Raw genomic sequence first — 25,715 nt, 5'->3', positions numbered from 1 at the left:
TGTGGATGAGGTCTGAGCTGATGCGCTGTAACAGGATACAGATATGTACTTACGGTGCACTTGTGTGGCTTCTCCCCGGTGTGGCGGCGCATGTGCACCACTAGCATGTACTGCGCTTTGAAGGGTTTCTCCAGGCGGGAGCAACCCGCCCAGCGGCAAACAAATGCCTTCTTGCTGCTGTGGATGTGCTCCGAGCTGATATGCTTCACCAGGTCATCTGGTGTAGGGAATTCCAGCTGGCAGTCCACCTGCAATCAGACAACATAAATAATTAAATAATGAGAAGTACAGGAATCCCAACTGTCCGTAGAAAGGGACAGTATTTTGTAAGGCTGAAAATAGTGCGGAGGGGAAAGTAGATCAGACTTAATTCTTAGGTTGATAAGGCTCCGAAGTAAGCATTCAAAAAGAAGAAGAAGATGGTTTGAAATGGAGAGAGATATATATAAATACAAATAATAATATTTGGCTGATTTATATCGTACCGTTTTCGTGAAAAATCACCCAAAGGGCGCTGATGTTAAAGGGAGCGTGCTAATATTAAAAAACGATTATAATTAATAGCCGTAAGTGAAAATATTTAATACAGCTTGACCTATTTAAAATAGAGCGACAATCTCTCGAAAAATGTAAAAATAGCGTTTAAAGAAACACTGTGATTTTTTTCATTCCTATAACATGTTAAATAACAGAACCAGATGTGTTTAAAATAACATATATTTTAATATCTTAAAAACTTGGACTTATTTACATAATAATATTCATGCAAGAGTTTTTTAGACTGGCACCAGATTGTTCCAATCCTCAGAAAACACGGTCATTTTCGCATTTTGCGTTTAGTTGCTAACCGCGTTTTTCTTTAGTTGACATTTCCGATGTCATAGACCCGATCTGTTTTGAATTGCTTCGAAATTCAATTATGCATTCCGTATTTGCTTTGGTAAATCGATTTAAAATATTTCTCTGATAGTGCTGCAAATGGGTTTTACTGCTTTTTTACATTTTCACTGCGCAACCGATCGATATTTGTCAAATCAACCAGATGGTTAATAAAGTCCGCGATCTCCATCGTACACGATTTGAATAGATAGTTTAAAAATCTGTCAGCCACTAATACTGCCGTATTATGTCCGGTATTCGCAGTGCGTTCTTATCCCTCCGTATTATCTATGATGTTATTATGAAGTATGTTATATTTCAGTTGTATAATTTTCAGAGTAATTATGTAACCACTAGTGACACCTATGAAGGTTAGATTATATTGTTTCTGAAAGGTTCTCGCCTCTGCTATTTGTTTGTGATTAAATTGTGTCTGCAAAGACGATCCCTGTTTTGCGGCCCTTTTGAATTTGAAGGATGTCAACAGTCTTTTGTCATATAAAAGGTTGGGTTTCCTTAAAAACGCTCTCTTGCTCAAAAACAACCAAAGGTTTCACCTTTCCCAAAGAACCACAGGAACTAGCCTGTACCCAGAGTATTTATTGTAAAAAGTGCCTAGTCATATCATGTGATAGTGGATATTTATTGTTAAATAAAGTGATTCAATTTGCTCTCAATAACGGAGTTTAATTACAAGGACCCTAATTTATAACATTGGTAGAAATTTATAAAGCGGGAAAAAATAAATTTATAATGAAATAGGGAAGTAAGAACTAGTAAGTTAAGATCAAATTCAACATAATTTTTAAATTTCAGTTAGTAATTAACCTTTTCTCTGCGGGAGACGCACGCCTGCGACGCACTGTACATGCCCTGTACGCGGGTGGCACATCTGTGCGACGCAAAGTTTCTTCGGCGTTATGGGTATGAAACATGCTTGAGCACGGTAAAACTTATACTCTTAAAAAATCTCACATCTTTACACTACTGACATCTTACGATATTTATCCATAATACGTATCCTAATCATCGATACAAAGATTTGAAGGGATCTTCCAACTCAGAGCGAAAAATGAATCAGTTTGAATTCTTCCCGCGTCTTTACACACGTTATTGCGCAGGCGCATTTTATAAGATTCTCAAACAGAGACGCTCGCCGTGTAGATTACATTGTTTTATCGAATTATTGTTTGCTTTTTCGTGGATATGAACTATTTTAATTACAGTATACATTAAATCTGATTTATCATATTTTAAAATAAGTTCAGTTACATACATTCATTCAAACTATTGAAGAAATATAAAATTTCGTCAGTGTTAGATTATTTTCAAATAAAGATACGTGGTTAAAACTTTTTTATAGTAAAAAATCAAGTGTAAAGTTGTACAAGTTTGACTTTTTATCAATTCTTGAAAGTATTTTTATTGCCAAAATACAAAATGTCGGGTCGTGGTCTTAATGACGAAGAAATATTTGGTGCTACTTTAGAAATAGATTCAGATTTTGAAATTAGTGACAGTGACATCGATAATAATTGCGAAGCTGCTGAAATACATGAAAGCCATGATTCTGCCGTTATGCGTTGAGAACTGTTTCAAAATCACGATAAAAAAATATATTAAGTGATACATATTTACGGTGACATAATAACAGAAAAATTATTTCATTATTTTTGTAAATTTAAGTGTAGTTATTTTTTATTATATGAACCTTTTTAAGTGTGTCAATATTTCATGTATCCAGTCAAACGCGACATCGCACCCATAAATCAACCACTTACATCGCACCACAGTTGAAGAGCTCTACTCCGGCATGTTTATAATCATGTGTATCGTTAACCTTGAAATAAACATGGCCGCCCGGGCATACCGTATCAGTTACATTATGAATATATACTTCGAATTTTTATCAAGCCCCATTAATGTTCGGATTGTTTATTTATACTTGAAAAGATAATTCAAGACATAAGCGACGTATTTTTTAAAACAAATTTTAAAATCCATGCGTGATTATTGTTTAAAGTCATAAATTAGATTGATAATAAATAGCCCCGCGTGTGAACGAAGTGATACAAATTAATGACGCATAGAAAAGGTTAAGTAAGTATAAATAGGTATTAATGTAAAACCTGTCAGAACATACCCAGTGGCAATTGGTCTCGATGAAATCTGCTGGTTCGTCCTTCAGATCAGCGTTATCTTGCACAGTGCTTTCGGCGGCAGCAGCCAGCGGTCTCTCCGGATGTCTCAGAGACCCAGAGGAGGGTGTCGGAGGCTCGGAGGGCCGGGAGGACAGCGGCGGGGCTCTGGGACACGCTCCCGCACTGGAAAGGTTAAAAAATGTAAGATAAATTTAATACATAATCAGAAATTTATTTATTTATTGAATATCAACATATAATAAACCATAATTTATGTCACAGAATAACAATTGACTGTGGCATTTGATCATCAAATGACGACAGAAAGTATAAAATTAATACTAGAAGGAGATGACCAGCTCAGATACGGGGGCTCCATCGAAGCCAGAGTAAAGTTGGCCTCTCAGAAGCTGGGCGTACTGTACAGGGCCCGCAGATACTTTAATAATACACAACTGCTGACCCTGTACAAATCGCAAGTGCGCCCTACTGTCGAATTTGGCAGCCATCTCTGGTCCGGAGCCCCAAAATACCTGAAAAAAACCCTTGACTCTGTGCAGAAACGGGCGGTCCGTTTGATAGATTCCCCAATCTTAACAAACGGACTGCAATCTTTAAAGCACAGGCGTCAGGTAGGTATGCTGTCCTTGTTCTATCGGTATTACAATGGAAGATGCTCTGAGGAACTAGCGTTAATGATCCCTTCGGCACCGGTGCGTAGTCGGGATACACGCCAAACGCGCGCCCAACATTTGTACACGGTTGACATTTGTCACATGAGAACGGGTCGCTTCTACGATTCGTTCTTAAGTTCAACAGCTCGGCTGTGGAACGAACTGCCGGCCTCTGTGTTTCCTCCCTCCTACAACATGGGACTCTTCAAGACCCATGTTCACTCCTTCCTCTCCACAAAAAGACCCTCCACACAGCATCCCCAAAGATGACATAGGCCCTGAGGGAAATTATTTTTTTCAGGGCCTCCTGTGTGGAGTTAATATAAAAAAAAATTTAAAAAAAGATACAAGTACATACAAAATATTATCAACAAGTATGAGTAGACTTACATTATATTTGTAATGATTTAGAAGATATGATAGTATAGCTTTCTTGTACCTAGTTTCTGTGCAGTTGAACAGATCCGCTACATCTGCGTACCTATTACTAACTTCATGTAATCTAGGTACAAGTGAGTAAGTAGGTACGTACAGTACACATGTATAGTGTGGCCAAGTTGATGTTGTTACCTGTCAGCCTCCATGACGCTGGTGACCTCATGTCGCGGGGTGGGGGGGTTGGGGTGCGGTATGGGGTGGCCAGAACTGCCGCCACTTCCCGAGAGGTGCGGAGGTCGACTTGCAAACACACTGCAAAAAAATAATAATTGTTACATCATAGAGCTATACAATTAGAGGCGCTATTGCATACTAATATCTCGTCAAAACGTGTTTCACGATTAGCACGCGAGAACTGGTGTGCGAGTCTTTCGCTGTCACTCTTCATGTCTCATCTAAATACCTAATAGTATTTTTATGCTTAAATCTGTACAGCTTCGAACTGTTGTCAACGGAAGTGGCTCCATCTGTATGTTTCGATACAGTACTATTCCCTCACACGCAGAAAAGTCTGAAATTCACTTCCAATCACGGCTAATGCATAATATTTTCCTATGATCTTTTTGACGCGTGTGTCAAAAATAAGGCACAGTCACCTCCATAGATGGCGCTGTTCTTAAATGTTATTGGGTGAAGTCCCAACAAAAAGCCGTCTGCAGGGTTTAGCAGGAAAAAACCTGTTTTTTTATCTTCTAGTAATACATCAATGTACTTTGGAATGTTTGTAACAATAAAATGACGTATTGTGAAATCATTTGATTATTTAGTTATTTCATCTCACTACACATCATAAATCACGTTTTTTCTCATAAAAATTAACCTCACTAGGACTAAGCCTGTATCGAAGTTAACAATTTACATTTGAGTGAAGAAAACATAGAGTCATCACAAACATAAAGTAATACTACATACAAACACATGTATTTGACGAGTTACTAGATGGGTAATTTGACAGTATATTGTAACAATATTAGAAGCATAACAACTAATAAGTCATCGTTTGGTATACAACACATAAAATTTTTCCAAAAATGATATTTTAATACCTTTCCATTGATAATCATTTTCACTTAGTGTGTTCACCAACATAATGCGGAATATTTGTCTAAACGATTGTTTTTTAGAAAAAATGTACCACTAAGGACAATACCACACGATGTGTTGTGGTTTTTCTTCTCCCCTGAACAATTTGCTGAGGTCTTCGCAGTTTTATATGATAAAGTCAGTTTTTAATGCTGCGGCGAGAATGATTTTTGGTGAATCTAAGTATTGCCGTATAACCCCACTTCTAAGGGATCGCCTTCACTGGCTTCGATGCTCTGAAAAAATAGAGTTTAAGATCTGCTCAATGACTTTCAAAGCATTGCAAGGAATGGCGCCAGCCTATATATCGGAACTATGTATCCGACAAAACTTAAGAAATAGACATCTTACTCTAAGGTCAGCAGATCTAGATGTTAGTAATCGTCTAATCCAAGGCTGCCCAACCTTTTTAACAGTTGGGCGAAATTGACGATTTTGAATCACTGGCGGGCCACTGAATACCTGACGGTTCCTATTTCCATGGGGGGGGGGGGGGTTGTTAGAGAATTTCTATAAAACATAATTCCCCACAAAAAAAAATTCTAAATGAGTGCCCACAAAATATTTGAAATCCATGGGGGGGGGGGGGTTGTTACGGAACTTCGCTGAGGTTTTTGATAATATCAAAAACCGGTGTATTTTTGTTTAAAAAGTAAGTTCAACAGGTTAGATAATTAGTTAGATTAGTCGCTGATTCTCGTTCTGAGTAGCCTAAATAGCGATAAATCACCTTCGTTGGTAACACTGGTGATCGCGCGCAAGCTGCATTGTTTGTTTTACCGCGGGCCCGCGACACTTTTTCAAATTGGCGGGTTTTTTGAAAATGGTTCACGCGGGCCACTTATAATTCGTCCGCGGGCCTGGGGTTGGGCAGCCTTGGTCTAATCGAACTTTCTAGGTCAAATCGAGCCGTATACTATGACCGCTCTTTTCGTGTAACAGGCCCGCTCATCTGGAATAGACTTCCCTCAGCTCTTACTAATCTCCAGAATTTGGCTGAATTTAAACGGGCTTTAAAAATAAAATTATTTAAAAAATCTCACCATTTATAAATCTTAACTTGTTTTCAATATTTTATAATAAGCCATATTCTAAAACTTCCGGTAATTGTTTGGTTTCGGTTGTCTCCTTATTGTACATTTTAAAATGTCTGCTCAGAAGATTCTCATTTCTGAGCACAAACTGCCTCCTGTTTTATATTATGTTTTAGTTTTGATATTCGTGTTTTGTCCTGTCCTGCTGTTATTGTTATTCTATGTTTTGTCATCACTTTGTATAAACAGTGTATTTAGTGTTATAATATTAGATCTGTATTGGGTAAGGCACACAGTAGGAATAATTTTAAGAACCACTAATACTGAATTACCATTTTTTTAAAGTTTGTTATACGAGTAGTTAAGCGCACTTGAAGTGAAATGACACTAAACTGCGCTATATAAATGCCATGTTATTATTATTATTATTGAACAACGATACATGCTTTAGCCCACAATATGATGTACGTTTGAAATTAAAAAATCGTTTGATAATAAATTATAATTTAACAAGCGTTTCTTAGATTTTTTAACATGTACACTATCAGACATGAATCACTACATTTATTAGTAATAAAATAATAATTGTTGCAGACTTAGCCATTATTTTTTAAAAGTCGACTCATCGAACGATTGATTAAAATTACACATGCCAAATTGCATTACTAGGTCAACTAAGATACTGACTTCAACTCATTCTTCGAAACCTAAACTTCAATTCAAAATTAATTTAAGGAATAAAAAATAATATAGACATGTAATTATTGACATTTTCGATACAAGCACTTTTATATATGAAGGTTTTTGTTCATGTCTCTTGGTTCCATAGAATAGTATTTATGTAAGCAGATATCTGAGCCTTCTTCCTATCAAGGCAGGACGAAGGAGAAAGTTAAGTTTTGGGCACACCCATAGACGTCCAAATTGATAGACTTGCCCTAACATAAAATCTGGGTATCATTTCGACGAGCTGTAGGCAAACCACATGACCATATTTTTGGCAATGTTGTCAAAATAGGTTGCCTGCAGGCAGTCGAAATTGTACGCAAATTTGGCTATGGGGCAGGTCTATTTATTCTGATGTTCATGATGTACACAAATGTATAGGAACTTTTAAGAATAAGATAAGTTACTATTACATCTTATCTCAAATTTCTCTCCTTTTGGAGTTACTACTATACTGTCTTGAAAGCGTTCTTAATCTAACATTCTAATATGAAAAGTCTCTTTCAAGACAATATAAATTACAATTGAACCAATTTCGCCCACTCTCCTTTGCTAGTGAGTAATCAAAACTAAAACTTATGCAGGATGAGTGGTATGACATGTTTACCTGTGCAGGTAAGGCAGCAGGGGGTGAGGCGATGATTCAGGTACATAGAGGGAGTGTGGAGGAGGGAGCAGGGGGCCCCGAGCAAGCAATGGGGGTAGCAGCCCTGACCCAGCCAGCCCCAGCGCCGGGGATAGTGTGCCTGAAATTAGACCTGAATTGATTAGACATAAAAATAAGGTTAAAATGGTTTAAATAAGGTTTCTTGTATTTTATGTTAAGCAGGCAAGTTGTGGAATGCAATAAAGAAGAACACAATATTATTTCGACAGTCTTTCAACTTGTTGAAATGAAGAGATGTTTACATGGCACTGATGGTATCCTAGATTCCGAATGCATATATTAATAATTTATTATCACTTTTAATTTTGTCAAAACTGATTACAAAAATTGATCCTAATGCGATTCATACTTGTATTCGGACCCTAAACAATTCCACTTTCGCAATTTGCTCCAAGATAGCTTTTAACTGAAAAGATCAAAGGTACATAACCTAAACCTTGTGGAACTCCGTATTTCCCAAAGCTAAGTAATTTGCATTGAAATAGCGAGTAATCTAAAAGATCACATATACAAAAACTGATCCCCGTGTAACTTCACATGCCCAAATGTTTAGTTTTTTCTTCCAAGATGGCTAATAAGTAAAAAATTTACAAGTACAAAAACTGTTCTTGGTTTGCTTCAATAGCTAGTAAGTGAAAATATTGAAGCGGGTGCAAAAAGTGAACTTTTTTGAACTCCGCAATTCTCAAAGTTACATAATATTAAGAAGAAATACAGGTAACAAGTGGAATGGTCCTCATGAGCTCTGATATGATTTTAGTTCTCACTTTGTAGCATTATTACTTGAAAGATACATTCATCATGAATAAAAATAAAACAGGTACAAAAACTGTTTCCTGTGGAACTCCGCATTTCACAATTTTGCTTGAAGACAATTAGTATGGTAGTAAGTGTAAGGGTACTCACCAGCACTGAGATGACCATAGCTTCCGCTGCCGCTGGCCCCTGCTAGAGGATTGAGGCTGGCTGGAGACAGGCGCACCATGGATCCGAGGTGTTCCCAGGAATCGGAGTAGGGACTCCAACACACGGCACGCTTTCTACCAGCCCCACGTCTCGCGCCTGGAAACAGAAAATCAATGAATTATTAATATTGCATTGCTACAATTATGATTCTGCCAATATAAAGAGATGGAGAAAGAAGTGTCCGGGAAAACATGGCACAAGTGAATCAAATTCTTGAGCCAGGTCGTGTCAAGAATGGAGTGAAAAATTAACCTAACATCTCTGTCTTTGGCATGTGTCATTAAAAAGAAAGATTGAGTGGTCACAATTGAACTATCAGCGAGGTAAACTACTGTGTTATGTCCATAAATAGTGCGAACATGACCTTAATTTGGGAGGAGGGTTTGGGTACCGCCACCCCGTGAACCATTATTGGATAACCACCAACTATGCCATAGGTCATCCCAAGTGGTTCACCTACGTTTTGTGATTTAGCAGGGGTGCCCGGATTCATAGGGTTAGGTGTGTTCAGGATGCGCCTGACAAACCAGCTTCGTGGAGTGCCGAATCGGGAGAGGCGTATTTGGGGAGACCCTCGAACCACTCCAACTGGTCTCTTGACCCATTGCTTTGCGCCGCAGCGGGAGGGATAGATCACTCGTCCGTCACTCCTGGACACATCGATCCCTAGATTCCTACCCACCCCTCCCTCATACCTTTTTCCTTCCCAGAACTTCGTCACTTTCACTTCTTTAAAAACCCTCATTCCTCCACACATCATCCCCAAAGAAGATGTAGGCCTGAGCGAAAGAATTCTCCTCGGGCCTCCTGTGTGGGTTGATGTAAAAAAAAAAGTTGATTTGACCTTCATTTGTTGCGAGTGGAAAACACCAACAGATGCAGGAAACGTGAAGAGCACGAATATAGTCCAATTCACCTATGGTGTCAATATCCATTCATTGTGAGAACAAGGCTACAGGAGACATTACTGTTAAAGTAATGCGGTAAAATGGGAGATAGCACAATGGGCCTTTGACCCGAGTGCTCACAGGAACTATGTAAACCGTCCACGCTTTAAATAATAAATAATAATGTAAAATATGTTTTCGAGCAGAAGAATTTGATCAGTAATGATGTAGTAACTTACCATCAAGACTTGCCGATAGATCCGGAGCAAGAGATGCCCCCGTGAGAAGTTCAGGCGGGATCCTCCCGGCACTCAGGTACTCCAATCCTGGGAACATGCAAATATCTATTTAAAGGTTAGACATCAGATTCTAACTGGCATGAAACAGAAAAATAACACATTATAATTATATTACACATTGGCTACCCTTTCATGGTTGGATTTACATTTCGATGATGATAGAATAGAAAATAGATAATGCAACAATGCTGGTAGGTAAGGACATTTTTAAGGTACCCTATTATTATTATGAAAATGACAAAAATTATATCGAAAACGAAAAACGCAAAAAAAGTTAGTTTCGGAACCAATTGTAAACAACCTTGGAGTTCCTCAAGGATCTGTATTGGGTTCGATTTTAATTACAATTTACTAAAATGATAATATCGTTAATTGGTTGTGTTTTAATTGGAAAGAAGAAGTCAGGGACGCCCCAGGAAGACGTGAGAGCATTAAGACCAGTGGCGGCCAGCTAATATGTGCTCCCGAGCGCCGAACAACCAACAAGATTTCCGACATGGCTAATCACAATACGAAACTCGGTTCGGTTATAATATCTCATACAAAAGGTACCTACTTATTAAGCGCGCTTAACTTGCAGACCGACTTTGACTTGTGCCTATGTTCGTAGCAGTTCGTTTTCGATTGCGATCCAAAATTTAACTGCTTTGTCGCATATTCTGTGGAACAGTCGAAAGCGTGGGTACATACCAGTTCATAATATTCTTTGCAAATAATACCATATCAAGAACGGCGTTCGGGGTTTTACCACCACATCAGAAGGAACGGTTTATTCAGTAGAAAGTTAAACTAAAACGCGTATGTTTGATATTATTGTCGATATCGTGGTTTCAATTTACCATCTGCTATTTTTCAGCGAATGTTCCGCTTCTTCGATACAAGCATACAGGATAAAACATGTCATTAAGAGATGAGTGATGGTCAGATTACTTATTATCAGTTTAGTCAGTACTCGCCGTTGCCGGGCATTGTCTGTTGAATTTAAAACTTTTCTTACTCTGCGAAAGTTTTAAAGTTTAATTGCAGGTTATATCGATCTTATATATCAATTATTAATAAGGCATATCAATTGCAGGTTATACTAATTTATGATTACTTTTGTGTTTGTTTAACGTATAAATTAAGAATGAGTTTGAATGTGGAATACATTAAGAACAATAGGTCGAGTTTAGAAAACAAAGTGATAATAAAAAATGCCGGTCCACCTAAAACCTGAGCTGATAATAAAAAAAGAGTGCAAATCTGGATCGAAGAAGTTTACTCGATCATTTAACAAAACAATGTATAACAAAGATTCGTAGCTCTGTGCATGTGATCAATTGAATAGTTTATTTTGTTTAACGTGTTTAATTTATGATATTGATTCAGTTTGGACAATCAGCGGTGTTACTGATGTAACTCACCTTTCTGAAAAAATCAAAAAACATAATTCTTGTCATTTACACTTACAAAAAGTTTTAAGCCTAAAAGGTTTTAGGAAAAGTTGACATCAGAATGCAAAGTTCAGTAAAAGATGAACTATGTGCAATTTACGCCCGCGACGATTTTTCAAAAGCTAACGGCGCTTTATCAATTTTACAACTTTTTTATAGTACTTGTTTATTACAAGACTTTCCCGAGACTGTGAAATTACTAAAGCTTTTGTGCACCATTGGAATGACCTCAGTTGAAAGCTAAAGATGTTTCTCAACGTTAAAAAGAATAAAATCTTTTTTAAACACGTTGAGCCAGGACAGACTCAACGCACTATCAGTGTTAAGCATTGATAGAGGTCTTCGCTAAACAAAAGGAGCAAATAATAGAACTTCTTTATAAATAGGTATGTACCTTTATTTAATTTATTTTATGACTTAATGTTGTAATCCGGTGAACCCCCACATATTTTGACCACCGGCCGCCACTGATTAAGACGTGAATGAAATACGTGTTTCGAGTCATGTCAGCAGTAGGATTCCTTTAAATATGAATACCGCACAAGAGTTCCAACAGGACGGATCGAGTGGATTATGGCATCCCAATTGTCAGTCTAAAGGAAGTGGAAAAGAGGAAATACTAAAGAGGAAAGTTGGGAATTCTTGGCTATTCGAATCTGGTCACTAAACTCGACTAGATTTATTTTTTTTAGCTATTTATTTTATTTTTCTTATTTTAAGCAATGTTTTGAATCTGAATTGTTGCATGGCGTTACTGAGAGTGTGTGAAATAACACATCAAAATACGAATTTATTTACTTATGCATGCCGGTTTTCGAACCTGCGATCTCTGGCCTCCAGATCCGTAGTCGAGAATCTTTACCGCTCAGCCGCAGAGGTCGTCAAACTTGCTGTAGGTACTTTACCCCTAATTAAACGAATATAGCATGTATTTTATTAGTCACCTCGTATCGAGTAACGAAATCTCACGAAGATTGCCGAAGAATTCCGAACGATTAACGAATAAAGATACCTTCGGAATCAATGCAAACCATAAAACGTAACTTTATGCAAATTATTATTAATTTATATTATACCATTTGAGGAAAAAATAGGAATGGTGTGCACTCTGCTTTCTTACTTCCGAAAAAATACAATATTACCACGCTGATAATGCAGAAGTAGGCAGAGACGATAGAACGCCACAAACCGTTGTCCTGATTTTATCATGCATATTATTAAAACGCAAAAATACACCGTCATGATTTTTCCATTTCTTAATGACCAATACAAAGCAAAACTCATCACTGTTTGTGAAAATCTCTCAATCAAATACACATGATTGTAAAATTTAAAAACAATATTTAAAAGTTAAAAAAAAACACATTTTGTCGAATTTGTCGAGAATTTAGGACTATGTATCAATCGAATTTGAAATATAACTTTTTTTTTAAATGAAGACAAACATTCCCAGGTTACGAATAACCTAATACTATTTTAAAATCTCCTACTACCACCACAGTAAGCGGAAAATGTTGCTTGTATCGCGATGGACGACTTATCCGACGCTTGGGTGGGACCCAAAGGCGATCCTAACTCCGCTACTCAGCGGTCTATACTCTATCTATTTTTTTCTATGACCGTCTATCTTTCATAATCTATGTAAATATATAAAGAAGAATGTCCTCCTTGTGTGGGTCTGTGTGTTTATTTATATACCAATATACAGTTTTATTCTGAGACCTTCAAAACAAGAGAAAGGTCACTGTCTACATATTTCTAAAAACCACCCCATCTCATTTTCCCACCCCAAAAATTAGAATTTAGATACCAAATTTTGCTCTTTCGACGTTCAAAATAAGAAGAAAATTACTGTCTACATCTGATTTCGAAAAACTCTGAATAAAGCCCTGACTAGTATATTATATATCTGACCTTTGAACACTTGAAAGTTTTGTTTGAAATTTGGTTTTGTTTGCGTGTTTTTTTTGTGTTCCTGTAAATTGAAATGTAATTCACTAATCACCTATCCCGTTTGTTTGGTTTATTGGACAAACTATTTGTTTATAATAAAGAGTTACCATAGTCGTAGGACAAAAACATACTGAAATGATTATTGTGAATTGTTTCTTGATAAATAATGATACCTTCTGCACAACAAAACACTTAGACTAGAAAATCTTACAATCGGAAACTAGTGTGTAGGACGGCCTAGAGACCGGCGTTATCTCTGTCTATGTTTTGAACATGGAGGGGCAAACCTATTCACTACCGACATCTGTCGATGTCTATAACCTCTAAAATATATCTACACTAGAGCCATCTATGTCTCATAGCTCGAACTATCACAAAATCACAAGTTTTTTTTTACTATAATACGTATATTTTAAAATTTCTTTACACATAAAAAATGTTTTGACTAAGGATTGAACCTTCCTACTCAGGAACTGGAGTCGACAACTCTACTAACCTCGCCAAATGCCGATCGGGTAGAACCGACATTTATTTCGTATATTAACTGCTGTAATGTCATATATCCGCGCGTGTGTGCATGAATGCCACCAAAAGTTGATAGAATGCATTCATAATAATATTTGTATAATTTATATAGCTCCGTTTTCGTTAAAATTCACCTCAAGGGCGCTGTGCAATTTATTAGGAATTTATAGTCTCAGATTCAGAAAAACAAACTTATTATTTACAAGCATTGTCATCAATAACGAGTCTTCGGATGTCAGGAAATGGGTTAATTTCCGCTTCCAAGATTTTCATTAATTCATTACCGTAAAAAAAGTGAAAATTAAATAGATGTATTTAAAGAAAAAAACGCTTTACAAGAAAATATTATATTCTGAACTTCTTTAAGACCACTGATATATACATTTTTTTAAAAAAAGAAAGACAAACATTCCCGGGTTACGAATAACCTGACAATATTTGAAAATCTCCTACTGCCACCATAGTAAGCTGAAAATGTTGCTTGTGTTGTGATGGAGGAATTAGCCAGCCGAGGAATTGAACACACTACGCCTGGGTGGGACTCAAACGCGATGTCAACTCGGCCACCGACCGGTCACATTTGATACATATGTTATATTTGAATTTTTCGGGTTCAAATAAACATGGTTTTACAGCGGTTACAAAAAACTTAAATAAATAATTTAAAAAATTATATTTATGTTTGAGCTCTCGTGCTTTCTCATAATAAAATCTGCAATATGAGAAAGCCTAACTGAGCGGTTTTAACGCGAATGAAGCCGCCTACCTGGATCTACCCGGAGTCCGCGTCAAACGGGTTCCAGGTAAACACCGCCTAGTTATAAACACGTCAAATTATCTCCAAAATCCAACTTATGTCTCAATCAACGGAATCTAAAAAAAAAACACACACAATCAAAATTATCTTTTAGGGAATTTTTTACATTCTTGAGATTTTTTATTTTTTTTAAAATATTATTACATATTTACAGGGTGACGTGTTTTGTTGCATTTTTCTTTGTTTTTTCTTCGTGTATTTATAAAATTACTAGTGGACCACGCCGTTTCCCCGCAGGGATAGGCAGAGAGGACAGACCGCCAAACAACTCGGTCTTGGTGCACATTCCTTGCCACATTCATACATACTCTTGACATGGCACGACTCAAGTATCTGATTCACTTGATCGTGCCATGTTTTAATAATAATAATAATAATTAAAAAAAAATAAGAAAATACACAGATCTAGGAAATGAGATAAAAAGAATTTGGCATTCTCAAACTATAAAAATATTACCATTTGTTATTTCGGCTAATGGCATTATACCTAGCTCTCATTCTAAATTTAGGCGTATTAGATCTATCAAAAAAATTATATATAAAGATGCAAAAGTCGGTCATTTTGAATAAATATAGGATAACGAAAGATTTTTTAAATATTTATACTGAGGGATCAGTAGGATTTATAGGCCCTGTTAGAAGTTCTATCGAGCCGAACCCTCTGATATGAAAATATATGGAATCGGTGAATTATTTTCCCATTTGATCTCTGGTGAGTTGACGTGTTGTTCTTGTATTGTTTTGTATTTATTTTGATTATATAATGCACTTGCATAATTTTGATTGACTAGATGATCATTTGTGGAAAAGTGTGTGGAAGGGTTTAGTTTTTCCTATGGGGAAGATTTAACCCGGACATAAAGTCGGAAATTATAATAAGCCATAATTTATTAATTTATCCATTTCTTTTCTGTATTTTTTTTAAAAGAAAAACATTTCCAGATAACCTGGCAACATTTGAATTCTTACTATGACTTATATTATAAATTATTATAAGCAATAATTAGTCGCCTGTAATATCGATACAAATTGAAAATATCTCCCGAGTAAAAATAAATTCAATTTCTGGTTCTCGTCGGCGGCATTTATTTTTACTCGGGAGATATTTTCAATTTGTATTGATATTACAGGCGACTATTTATTGCTTATAATAATTTATTATCCTTTGTGCTATGCATAAAAACCTTGTGTTACAAACATTAGTTTATCATTAAAAAAACAATGACTTATATTATACCTACTCCCATCCTTATAAAGGGAAAATGTTGCTAGTGCAATGATGGGGGACTCAGCTAGCAGAGGAATGAACTCAACACGCCTCGGAGGAAACCTGACGCATTTTTCCTCTCAGCTACTAAATATTTGCAGTTATTTGTATACAATGTTATATATATTTTCAGGTTAGTAAACGAATCGAAGTCGGTTGAATGATTTTAATTCGAATCGAAGAATTATATCCGGCTAAAAATTTATGTTCAAAATTGTAAATGGTGGTATAGACAGCCCAGATTTACTTAACCTCTTTAAATTTCATATACCTACGAGAGCTACTCGTTCCAAAATCATGTTTAAATGTAACAATGCCAGGACTAATATGATTTAAGATTTTCACGGCCAAAAGTATTTTTGTTATTTGTTTTTGGGGTGTTATGCCGTGTCGCGCTAACTTCTTCTTTAGCCAACGTTTCGGACAACGACTTTTACACATCTGCCCTGATGAAGTACACTGTAACGTTGCAACAAAAACAAATAACAAAAAAAATGCCTGGACTGAGGATTTCAAGCACTCGGTTGTACCTAGATCACATGAAGTTAGTAATATATACGCAGATAAGGCGGATCTATTTAAATGCACGAATGTAGGTACAAGAAGGCTATATTATCATATATTTTCAATCTATATTAATTAAAACTAAGTCTACTTTATAAGATTTGCAAGTACTTGGGTCTCTTACTTTTAATATCCTTCTAGAGTTTCGGTTCATTTTATACTTTCTGATGTCAATGTATATGATTTATGGTGTATTTATGCCCTTCTGGTTCCGAGCAGTTTGAACTTTCGTGCGGTATTTACATTGTTTAAAAATATCTGGTTTCAGAGCCAAAGCGCTTACCGTTCTATCACAAAGGTTGTCCGTTTCATTTTTAATATTTTTTTTATAAATTATGTATTATTATCATAATTGCAAATATGACGAAGTTTTAGCAGTGACATCTATTTATTTGTGTCTCCGGAATTGAAACCGCACTAGTTAGATAACCAGCGGATGTACTAACCACTGAGGACCGGGCGTCATGGGCCGAAATAGGTCTGCTTCCATCGTTACGATGACTTACTAAATTTGTGTTTTTTTTTTATCTGAAGGAAGTGACGATATAATATTATCATTATAGTTTTTACGAAGCGCCATTTTGTGTTAAAACCACCAAGAGACCATGAGAAATGGTCCTAAAAACCCAACCATCTCATAAATTCCACCAAGTATAAAGTATAAAATTAGTTGTGTAGTGTTTCCTATTAAATTCTCACTAAAGGCGTCATTAAATTAGAACAGCTTGTCGGAAATTTCAACTATGCAGCAACTACATAGATTCTGTTAGTTACGTAATCATCAAAATTTACGGATTACATTTGTTTTTTTTGGAGTACCACAAGGGCTTATCTTGGGACCACTCCTGTTTTTCAATGTTTTTTACAAAATATATTAATAATAGTAATAATGAATGATTTGTATAGCGCCGTTTTTGTGGAAAATCACCTCAAGGGCACTCTACAAATATATAACATATCTCCACAATGTTCCATCCTATTACCAACTATGAACTAGACAAACTATTATCAACTTATGTCGAACAGATTGCATCCACGAGTTCATCGATTAATAGTACGAGTACAAAACTATTTATATGGTCAATGAAAGTGATGCTGCGTTAGAATGTACACATCTGTACAGGTAGATAATATACATGACCATACTTACCTGGGAGGTCACTTGAGATTACGATTAGGGTGGTATAACAGTACAAAGATTTGATTAGAATTAGAGGTATTGGTTTTCCAATGAATTGCTACGGGGGCGGGGGTACCCATACCCGCCAAACCATCCCATTTAAACTGGCGACATCAGTATTCTTTCAGTATAGATTATAGATCAAACTTTTTGGAAACTATTTTACAAACAATATATTTTTTTAATCTATACATTTCTACTACTGACACTTACCTATCATTAACGGATTCTACCAGCGATATAATAATAATTTCATGTAAAAGAAAGAAGTGATTCAGATTTGAGAGTCCGATAATTAACCCTGTGAGCCCCCAGGCGACCCGGCGGGCACGTCATAATGACACGACTTAGCGGGCACGCCTCGTCGCGTGGTGCAGGCACTCCCCACTACACGGGGCACACCTCGTTAGTGCCTGACTTGTTACTTATTGGGGAAGCGTCGGAACGGGTGTCGTTATGCTATAAAAGGTGAAATACACAGGAAGTCGCAAACTAGGGGATGATTAGGGCAGGTTATTTGAAAGCAGTTTGCATCGTATACGTCTAGAAGTAGTCATTTTGATAATTTGTCTATTCACAGATTGCAAGGACCTAATAATGGTAATGGATGTGAATTGTTTTCGTTTGTTTTGTCGTTATCATGTATATGTCCAAACATACAGTCTTTGACATTAATGATGATGTATATATATGTGGCTTTATCCTACCGACTTTCTTTTGAGTATTTACACATTGCTACACAATTCCTCAGACTGATTCGTGGATGGTTTGAAAACTCAGCTATCATGGAAAAAAATCATTTCTATGTTCCCGATGGTTTTCTCCGAAAAATCTCAAGACAATTGTCTAAAGTAGCATCTAAAGAAACACTGTGAATTTTTTCATACCCATAACAGAACAATTATTTTCTGAGGATACTTTGAGATTTATTTCTATCGAGGGTTTTTGATGTAATTACCATTTCGTCTCGGCAAATATATGGATATTATCTTTAACCCCTTCAGTAATCATTTAAAAATTAAAATTGGAAAAAAAACACCTTTTTATAGTTTTTTTTATCGATGAATTTTATTTACTCAAAATATATATCCTCATATAAAAGCCATTTCGGGCCCAAAATGGGACTGAATATTGATATTGTGGTGCATAGTGTGAAAAAATAATTAAAATTTTTCTTTAGTATGAATTCCAAATTCTGGTCGCCCGAGTATACTCGGGCGTGGTCCTTAAGAGGTTAAAAAAACATATTTTTATAAGCGGTGAAGGGAAATAATATTATTATATTCGTATAGAAAAATATATCAAAATAACATTGACAGATATGATTTAAGATTTTCACGGCCAAAAGTATTTTTGCTGTTTGTTTTTGAGGTGTTATGCCGTGTTGCGCTAACTCCTTCTTTAGCCAACGTTTCGGACAGCATTGCAGTGTCCATTATCATACAATAACACATCAACCCTGATGATGGACACTGCAATGCTGTCCGAAACGTTGTCTAAAGAAGGAGTTAGCGCAACACGGCAAAAACATTGACAGATATAAAATAAAATTACGCAAAAATGAATAATAAAGGTTAATAAACAATTTAATGACGGTTTCAAGTCCCGTTACGAGTCTGATAATAGTAAATCCACGAGCCCAACATCCGCAGACTGTTCACAAAGGCAAGTCTCGTTATAACTTTTAATAACCTCGTGTGAGAACGTCTTAATCGTGCACGGCCGGCCAGGTATAAGGACTAGTATGGGTTTGGTTATACCTACTATACGTACTATTAGTTCTGGGTGTGGTGTGGCTATACCTTATACCCCGAGTAGGTATGTATGGAAGCGGGTTGGATCACTTGGAGACGGCGCGAGAATCATATAAAAAATCACCGTTTGTGTGGGTAACCGATAAAAGTGACCTAAGAGCTAATTCACGAACTTTTTCGAACATAATAAATAAATAAATTATTTTTTCATATGAAGCAGATCATTTCTGATGTGACATTGAATACAGCTATTTTATACTGCCCTGATGAAACCCGGCACCCGCATACCTCTATCTACCGATTTTTAATTATATCTACCGATTTATAACAAGTTTCTCGTTAACTCTTTAAGTTTTTCAGTTTTTGAAGATAATATTTATACATTTTTATGCTGAAATGTGAATTATTTGAAATTCCCTCGATAGAAAATAATCGCTAAGCTCCGAAAATTATTAAAAACACGTTTTGTTCTGTTATTTAATATGTTATAGGCATGAAAAAATCCACAGTGTACCTTTAAATGCAACTTAAGCATTTGTCGAGAGATTTTTACCATCGTTTTTTTTAATATTAGCTCCCTCTAACATTCGTATTTACATTTGTCCCTTTCAAACCATCTTCTTTAGAACACTTACTACAGAGCTTTAAAATATATATTTTTAAATGCACTCTTTAAAGATATATCCCACAGCACCGATAAATAATACAGCAATAAGATTTTTGCCCAAAATCACATATAAATTTTATTTAATAAATGCAAAAAATAAACTGGCGGCCATCTTGATTTTCCACACCTACAGAAATAATTCGCTACACGTTTTTGTCAAGAATCACCCCCCGGCTACAAAAGGCACCGACGTGAAATTGTATAATAATAATAAATAAATAAAAATAAAATGTATACCGCGACCAATGGCCGCGAAATGTGGCCATGTTATTATAGAGGAGACGATAATGAGCAGGTATTTATACCTGCTCCATGACGGAGGTAGGAAATAATGAATCAATCGATAGATTAATTGAGACGTTGTGAGTCGAGAACGGAAGGTATTTATTTGCCTACGATTAAATCACATATCTTTTCATAAGTGATCATTTAAAATTTAGTATTTTTTTAAAGATGAATACAGCTCAGTATTCTCAACTGTCCTGGAGCTAGTGGGGCTATGGCATCTACGCAATTGTAAGAGTTGGGAGCAGTAGGTGATTGTGAAGAGGACGTGCACGTAGAAATTTTACTGATATAAAATATTCTAGTTTATTAAGAATCTCTTTAAATTATTCGTAATCCGGTTAAAAACTGTATTGAAGACCTTTAACGAACGAATTGACAGGTTTCCTATTAAACGCGAAACTGAGAGCAGCGAAGTCCTGTTTTAACTCGACCGTTTTGTATTTCGTCTGTCTGTAAATTTGTTTGTACCTTACGTTTCCGTTTCAACATGGTGGCCGTTTTAGTTTACTAAAGATTCATTTTTTTTAGGTGAAATATTTTGTTACTTAGCCTTCCGAAGAGAGTTTCTCCTTGTTCTACCGGTAATAATATAGATAAAAATATCCTCCATATCCACACAGCGTCCCCAAAGATGACAGGAAAAGTATTTCAAATTTACGCTTACTGGATTTCTCTTTCATATCCACAAACATTCACAACGAAATCTCTTTCATATCCACAAACATCCACAACAAATCTCTTTCATATCCACAAACATCCACAACAAAATATCTATCATATCCACAAACATCCACAACAAAATCTCTATCATATCCACAAACATTCACAACAAAATCTCTTTCATATCCACAAACATCCACAACAAAATCTCTATCATATCCACAAACATCCACAACAAAATCTCTATCATATCCACAAACATTCACAACAAAATCTCTTTCATATCCACAAACATCTACAACAAAATCTCTATCATATCCACAACAAAATCTTTTTCATATCCACAAATACTCGTACATAAAAATTCAAACAAAAATTGTCATGTCATAAAATCACCACCTTTTTCCATGGTTGCATGTTCGGTACCGGTGCCCGGCGTTGCCAGTGACACCATCACCAGTTCGGCTGACTAATATGGAACCCAGCAGGCTAAAAGTTCCAAAGAAGATAGAAATGACCACCTGCTGTCACGTTCCAAGAAGTTGGCACCGTTTTCAAATGCACACGTTGTTTTTTGCCTCGTCTGGGGTTCGGTTTACGACATTCTGATTCAACGTTTCAAGGTGATTTCGTTGTTAACATTTGGCTAATAAGACTTGTCGGAAACGGTAATTTATTTGAGATTTTATGTTGGGTTTGAAAGGGGGCGGGACGCAATAGAATGGTGTCAATAGACATTGACAGCGCCCTTGAGGTGATTTCTCACGAAAACGGCGCTATATAAATTAGCCAAATATTATTAAATAAATTTTAGGCAACACTAGCATATAACGATGTTCCTAATTTTCCGTTTCACACGTTATGCAATGTGACTGGTAGGTACATGATGGAAAATAAATAAAAGAGACAAAGCATAATGCAAATATGCTCCTAAATACGCTCAATGCATAAATATATATTATTAAATTAAATACCTGTATTAACACTATATGGTCGGGCATTATACCGCCAAATTGGGGGAAAGCGCGGGTGTTTTTTTTTAATTTTAGCGCCAAAATTAGACTTTCCGCAAAATATTCATATCTTATGATCTATTAATCTATTTGATATTTTTCGATGAAACTTTCAGTGTTTTACTTTAAAAAGATGTCTCTATTTATTTATTCAGCAATGTAGTGTAATTCCTTTTTTTATTTATTTATTTATTTTATATTATAGAAACAAACAGTACATGATTTACAGAGATGAAACAATATACAGGAATAAGATACTTCATGTTGGGTACCTATGATATGTTTCCTTGTAATGTCTGCTAAGTGGTATGTTTATTCCTTAATTACCAGGTGACTTGTGTAGTTTATAGGCGTGTGTGTGACGTGTGTAATGTATGTCTGTGTGTGTCTGTATGTATGCGCATTGAATTCTTTAAATTAATGACATGATGCCACGTTTGAATTTGGGCAGTGAATCCGAAAAAATGTCAATGTTAGAGTTAAGACAAATATTATTTAGAGTATGAAGAGCTCGGTTAATTGTCGAATTAGATGCTGCATTTGTTTTATAATTTAGCGTGTGATGATATTTTATTTTATGACCAAAAACATTCTACTTTCTAGGGAATCATAGAAAAAACAGTATTTCACAATAGAAATAACATATCGAAATTTATTCATACAAAATTACAAGATTATTTAGAAATTTTCAATACATATAAAAAAAACTATAACCAAATAGTGCTTCAATGTGTGATAGCGTTCGAAACACTTTCCTTTTTATTTTATTTTAATTTATTTTTTTGTTGTGTTTCAAACTCATTGTATTGACAGGTAGATAGATCGGGTACCGCCGACAATAGAAAACACATGACCCCGCACCCATTTAGAACCCCTTGTTTACAAGTTTCCCGCTCCTTACCGCTTTGCGCAACAAAACGAGTAAACTCATCTCCCGCGTCTTTATGTAAAAAGGCGTATGACGAGTTTTCTCGTTTCCCACAAAGAATGTGTTAATAGTAGCAAAGCTATCCAACCCGAACTAAATGCAATCTAAACAGTGTCTTAGATAATTGTACCTAATTTTGATTTTAATGTGCGACATCTTTTGACTTTTTTCGGCAAGTCTAGGATGAATATTTTATTTTTTGGAATAACTGCCAATAAAACTGTGCGGTGAGAAAAATGAAGATAATGTTGGTGGTTCTTATTCGAAGTATGATATATTTAAATATGATTGAAGGAGATAGGGTCCCATTAGCTCAGTTGGTAGAGCGGTGCCCGGCAAGGCAAGGGTCCTGCGTTACGCATATTAAGAAAATATTTTAATTTTTAATATTATTATATTATCAGTAAAACCTTAAACGGTTCCTATTATATTGTTGATTACCTCACACGATATAAATATTACATCTGAAGAATATTCGGCATACAAATACAATAAGCAAATATTGCATTTGTGTGCCTTGCTTGCAAGAATTTAGTTTGTATACAGACATAACTATTTATTCATTTTCTGCTTATGTACGGGGGAAAACCAATATATTTCATCTTAATATTTTAACCGTCTCAGTACCAATCACTCCCATAGGCGGACCAATTATATGTAAATTTAATGGTAACAAAATATCCAGCGAGTGTGTCTAATATTTGTTTATATTATCTAACACTACAACAGATCCCCAAAAATTCACGGATAGTCTGATTTTTGACACATCAGTTCCAATTTTGAAAATGAGAATTTGAAAAAAAAAAATGTTAAAATATTATACAACTGTTATATTATTATACTTTATCGTTTGCCTGAATTCTTCACACAATCAGTTTCAATTTTGAAAATTTTTGAGTTCATTGAACCAGAGTTATAATAACATACATACGTCAGAAAATAGTATTTTTATATTTAAAACATCGTATATGAAAGTAAATTAATTAAAAATCACGAGTAAGCCTAATGAGCTGGTATTGATTGCCGAATGGCTCTCGTTCCATTAACGTCTCATACCTCGTCCTTTGTCTCGACCAGGCCAGGCAGTGAGGCAGTTAAATCAAGTTGGTCAGAGCAGGGAGAATAAAGGCTCTATGGAATATGGACTGCACTAAAATCTTAATTACGAGACTTTACGAGCGCGAAGGGATTTAACCATGGATTAACTATACGAGCGAACCTCGGGTATAAGGATTTCACTAAACTGTGAGGCGCGATGGAAATAAAACGTAAGTATAGATATTACAGCCAGAGTTAACACCAGTACTCAACCAGCCATGAAGAGAGCCGTATACTGCTCGGCTCAAAAACTTTATTCATAACAAAATGTTTGCAAGATTTTTTCAAACTGGCACCACTTTGTTCCAAACCTCAAAAACATGGTCATTTTCGCATTTCGCGTTTTCTTGCTAACTTCAAATTTCTTCAGATTACATCTGTGATACCAATGACCCGGTCTGTTCTGAATTTCTTCGAAATCCTGCCAATTCGATGTTGCATTCCGTATTTGCTTTAGTAAATCGATATTTTGATTTAAAATATTTCTCTGTTAGTGCTGCAAATGGGTATTACTGCTTTTTTACATTTCCAATGCCCGACCGATCGATATTCGTCAAATCAACCAGATTGTAAACAATGTCTGCGATTTTTATCATACTACGGTAATACTGATTACTACCATAATACGGGCACGAGCCTAGAATGGTGGTAAATGAGAAAGTCACCAAAATTGTAATTTTTTTTAATATTTATAAAATAAAACAAAAATGCCGGCTTAAAAATCTATCAATCTTAATACTGTCATATTACGGCCGATATACGCAGTACGCATGCGCGTGATTATGAGTAACGTTTTCTACTAACCCGTTCTTATTCCTCCGTATTATCTGGTATGAGAAAGACGGAACATGTTTCAAAGTACATAGCAAGATGTGTCAAACTGTTGGTTGATTATTCCAGAATGTATATTTTATTTCAAAGTCAAAAAACTTTCTCCAGGCAATTTCAGACTCAATTTTTTTTGTGATGACATCCAACCTTCGATAGAAGATAGGAGCTAATAGGATAGCTAGGTAGGATTCTAAGTTTACCTTTTTTTTGTACGCGATGCAAAAAACAAATTAGACATCGCACAAAACTCTTGTGTGGGGTATGTGAATTACCCCCTCCGGTGCGGGAGGGTTAAAAAATGCATGATTCAAGGGCGAAGGTTGACCTGATGGATGATAGTCAACCTCCGATATAAGATGGCACTAGAAAAATTAAATACAGAAATGTTAGCATCGCCATTGAGAAGCCCGGCTAGTATACCCCAGTCATTAAATACACGATGATTGCTATGTTACACATAAATCACGTAGAAGGTTAACGATCCAACACTCTGAGGATACCACTGAATGGGTAAACCGATAGAATTGTGTTGGAGGCGTGTCTGTGTGCCCCAAGTAAGCACAATTTCACCTTACTTCTGGTAAGAACTATACTCCTTTACATTCATAAATACAAAACAAAAGTAAGAACAAGTAGATTCGAGAAACACTAGATTTGACAGTTAAAACATATCCAACAAGCAACTACAAATACAACATTTTGACAAAAAACTTCCTATAATATGGTAATAAACTCTAAAACAAAATCCCACTCTCATTCACAACTCGAAACGTTTAAATGTCAAATAAAAAGCTGGATAGAAAACATAAATTCATCTGAAATCAGAAATAGAAAAGGTTTTTTATGCAAAGCACAAAAGCACGCGGTACATAAATTAATAATAATACATAAATTAAGAATAATACGAGTTTTTTTGATGCTCATAATTTATTATCATTGTTGT

At 35.8% G+C, this 25,715-nt stretch overlaps 1 protein-coding gene across 3 annotated transcripts in view; it reads right to left on the bottom strand.

The window, feature by feature from the left end:
• Nucleotides 1-25,715, bottom strand: part of ci (transcriptional activator cubitus interruptus) — a 216,204-nt gene that overhangs the window by 15,251 nt on the left and 175,238 nt on the right. Inside the window, exons 4-9 of one of the 3 annotated variants that reach the window (XM_089649155.1) lie at nucleotides 9,735-9,839; nucleotides 8,549-8,704; nucleotides 7,583-7,733; nucleotides 4,265-4,384; nucleotides 3,023-3,203; nucleotides 54-248 (exon numbers count right to left, since the gene is read on the bottom strand). In XM_089649155.1, the coding sequence (XP_089505281.1) occupies nucleotides 54-248; nucleotides 3,023-3,203; nucleotides 4,265-4,384; nucleotides 7,583-7,733; nucleotides 8,549-8,704; nucleotides 9,735-9,839 (908 nt within the window). The remainder of the gene's footprint in view (nucleotides 1-53; nucleotides 249-3,022; nucleotides 3,204-4,264; nucleotides 4,385-7,582; nucleotides 7,734-8,548; nucleotides 8,705-9,734; nucleotides 9,840-25,715) is intronic. The other 2 variants (XM_089649156.1, XM_089649157.1) reach the window with 2 other exon arrangements.

This window comes from Hesperophylax consimilis, chromosome 29 (assembly GCF_061612785.1).
Source record: "Hesperophylax consimilis isolate HC1 chromosome 29, BYU_Hcon_1.0, whole genome shotgun sequence".
Classification (NCBI taxonomy): Eukaryota; Metazoa; Arthropoda; class Insecta; order Trichoptera; family Limnephilidae; genus Hesperophylax; species Hesperophylax consimilis.
Note: the sequence above shows the minus strand (reverse complement) of the source record. Positions and strands in the feature narration are given on the sequence as shown.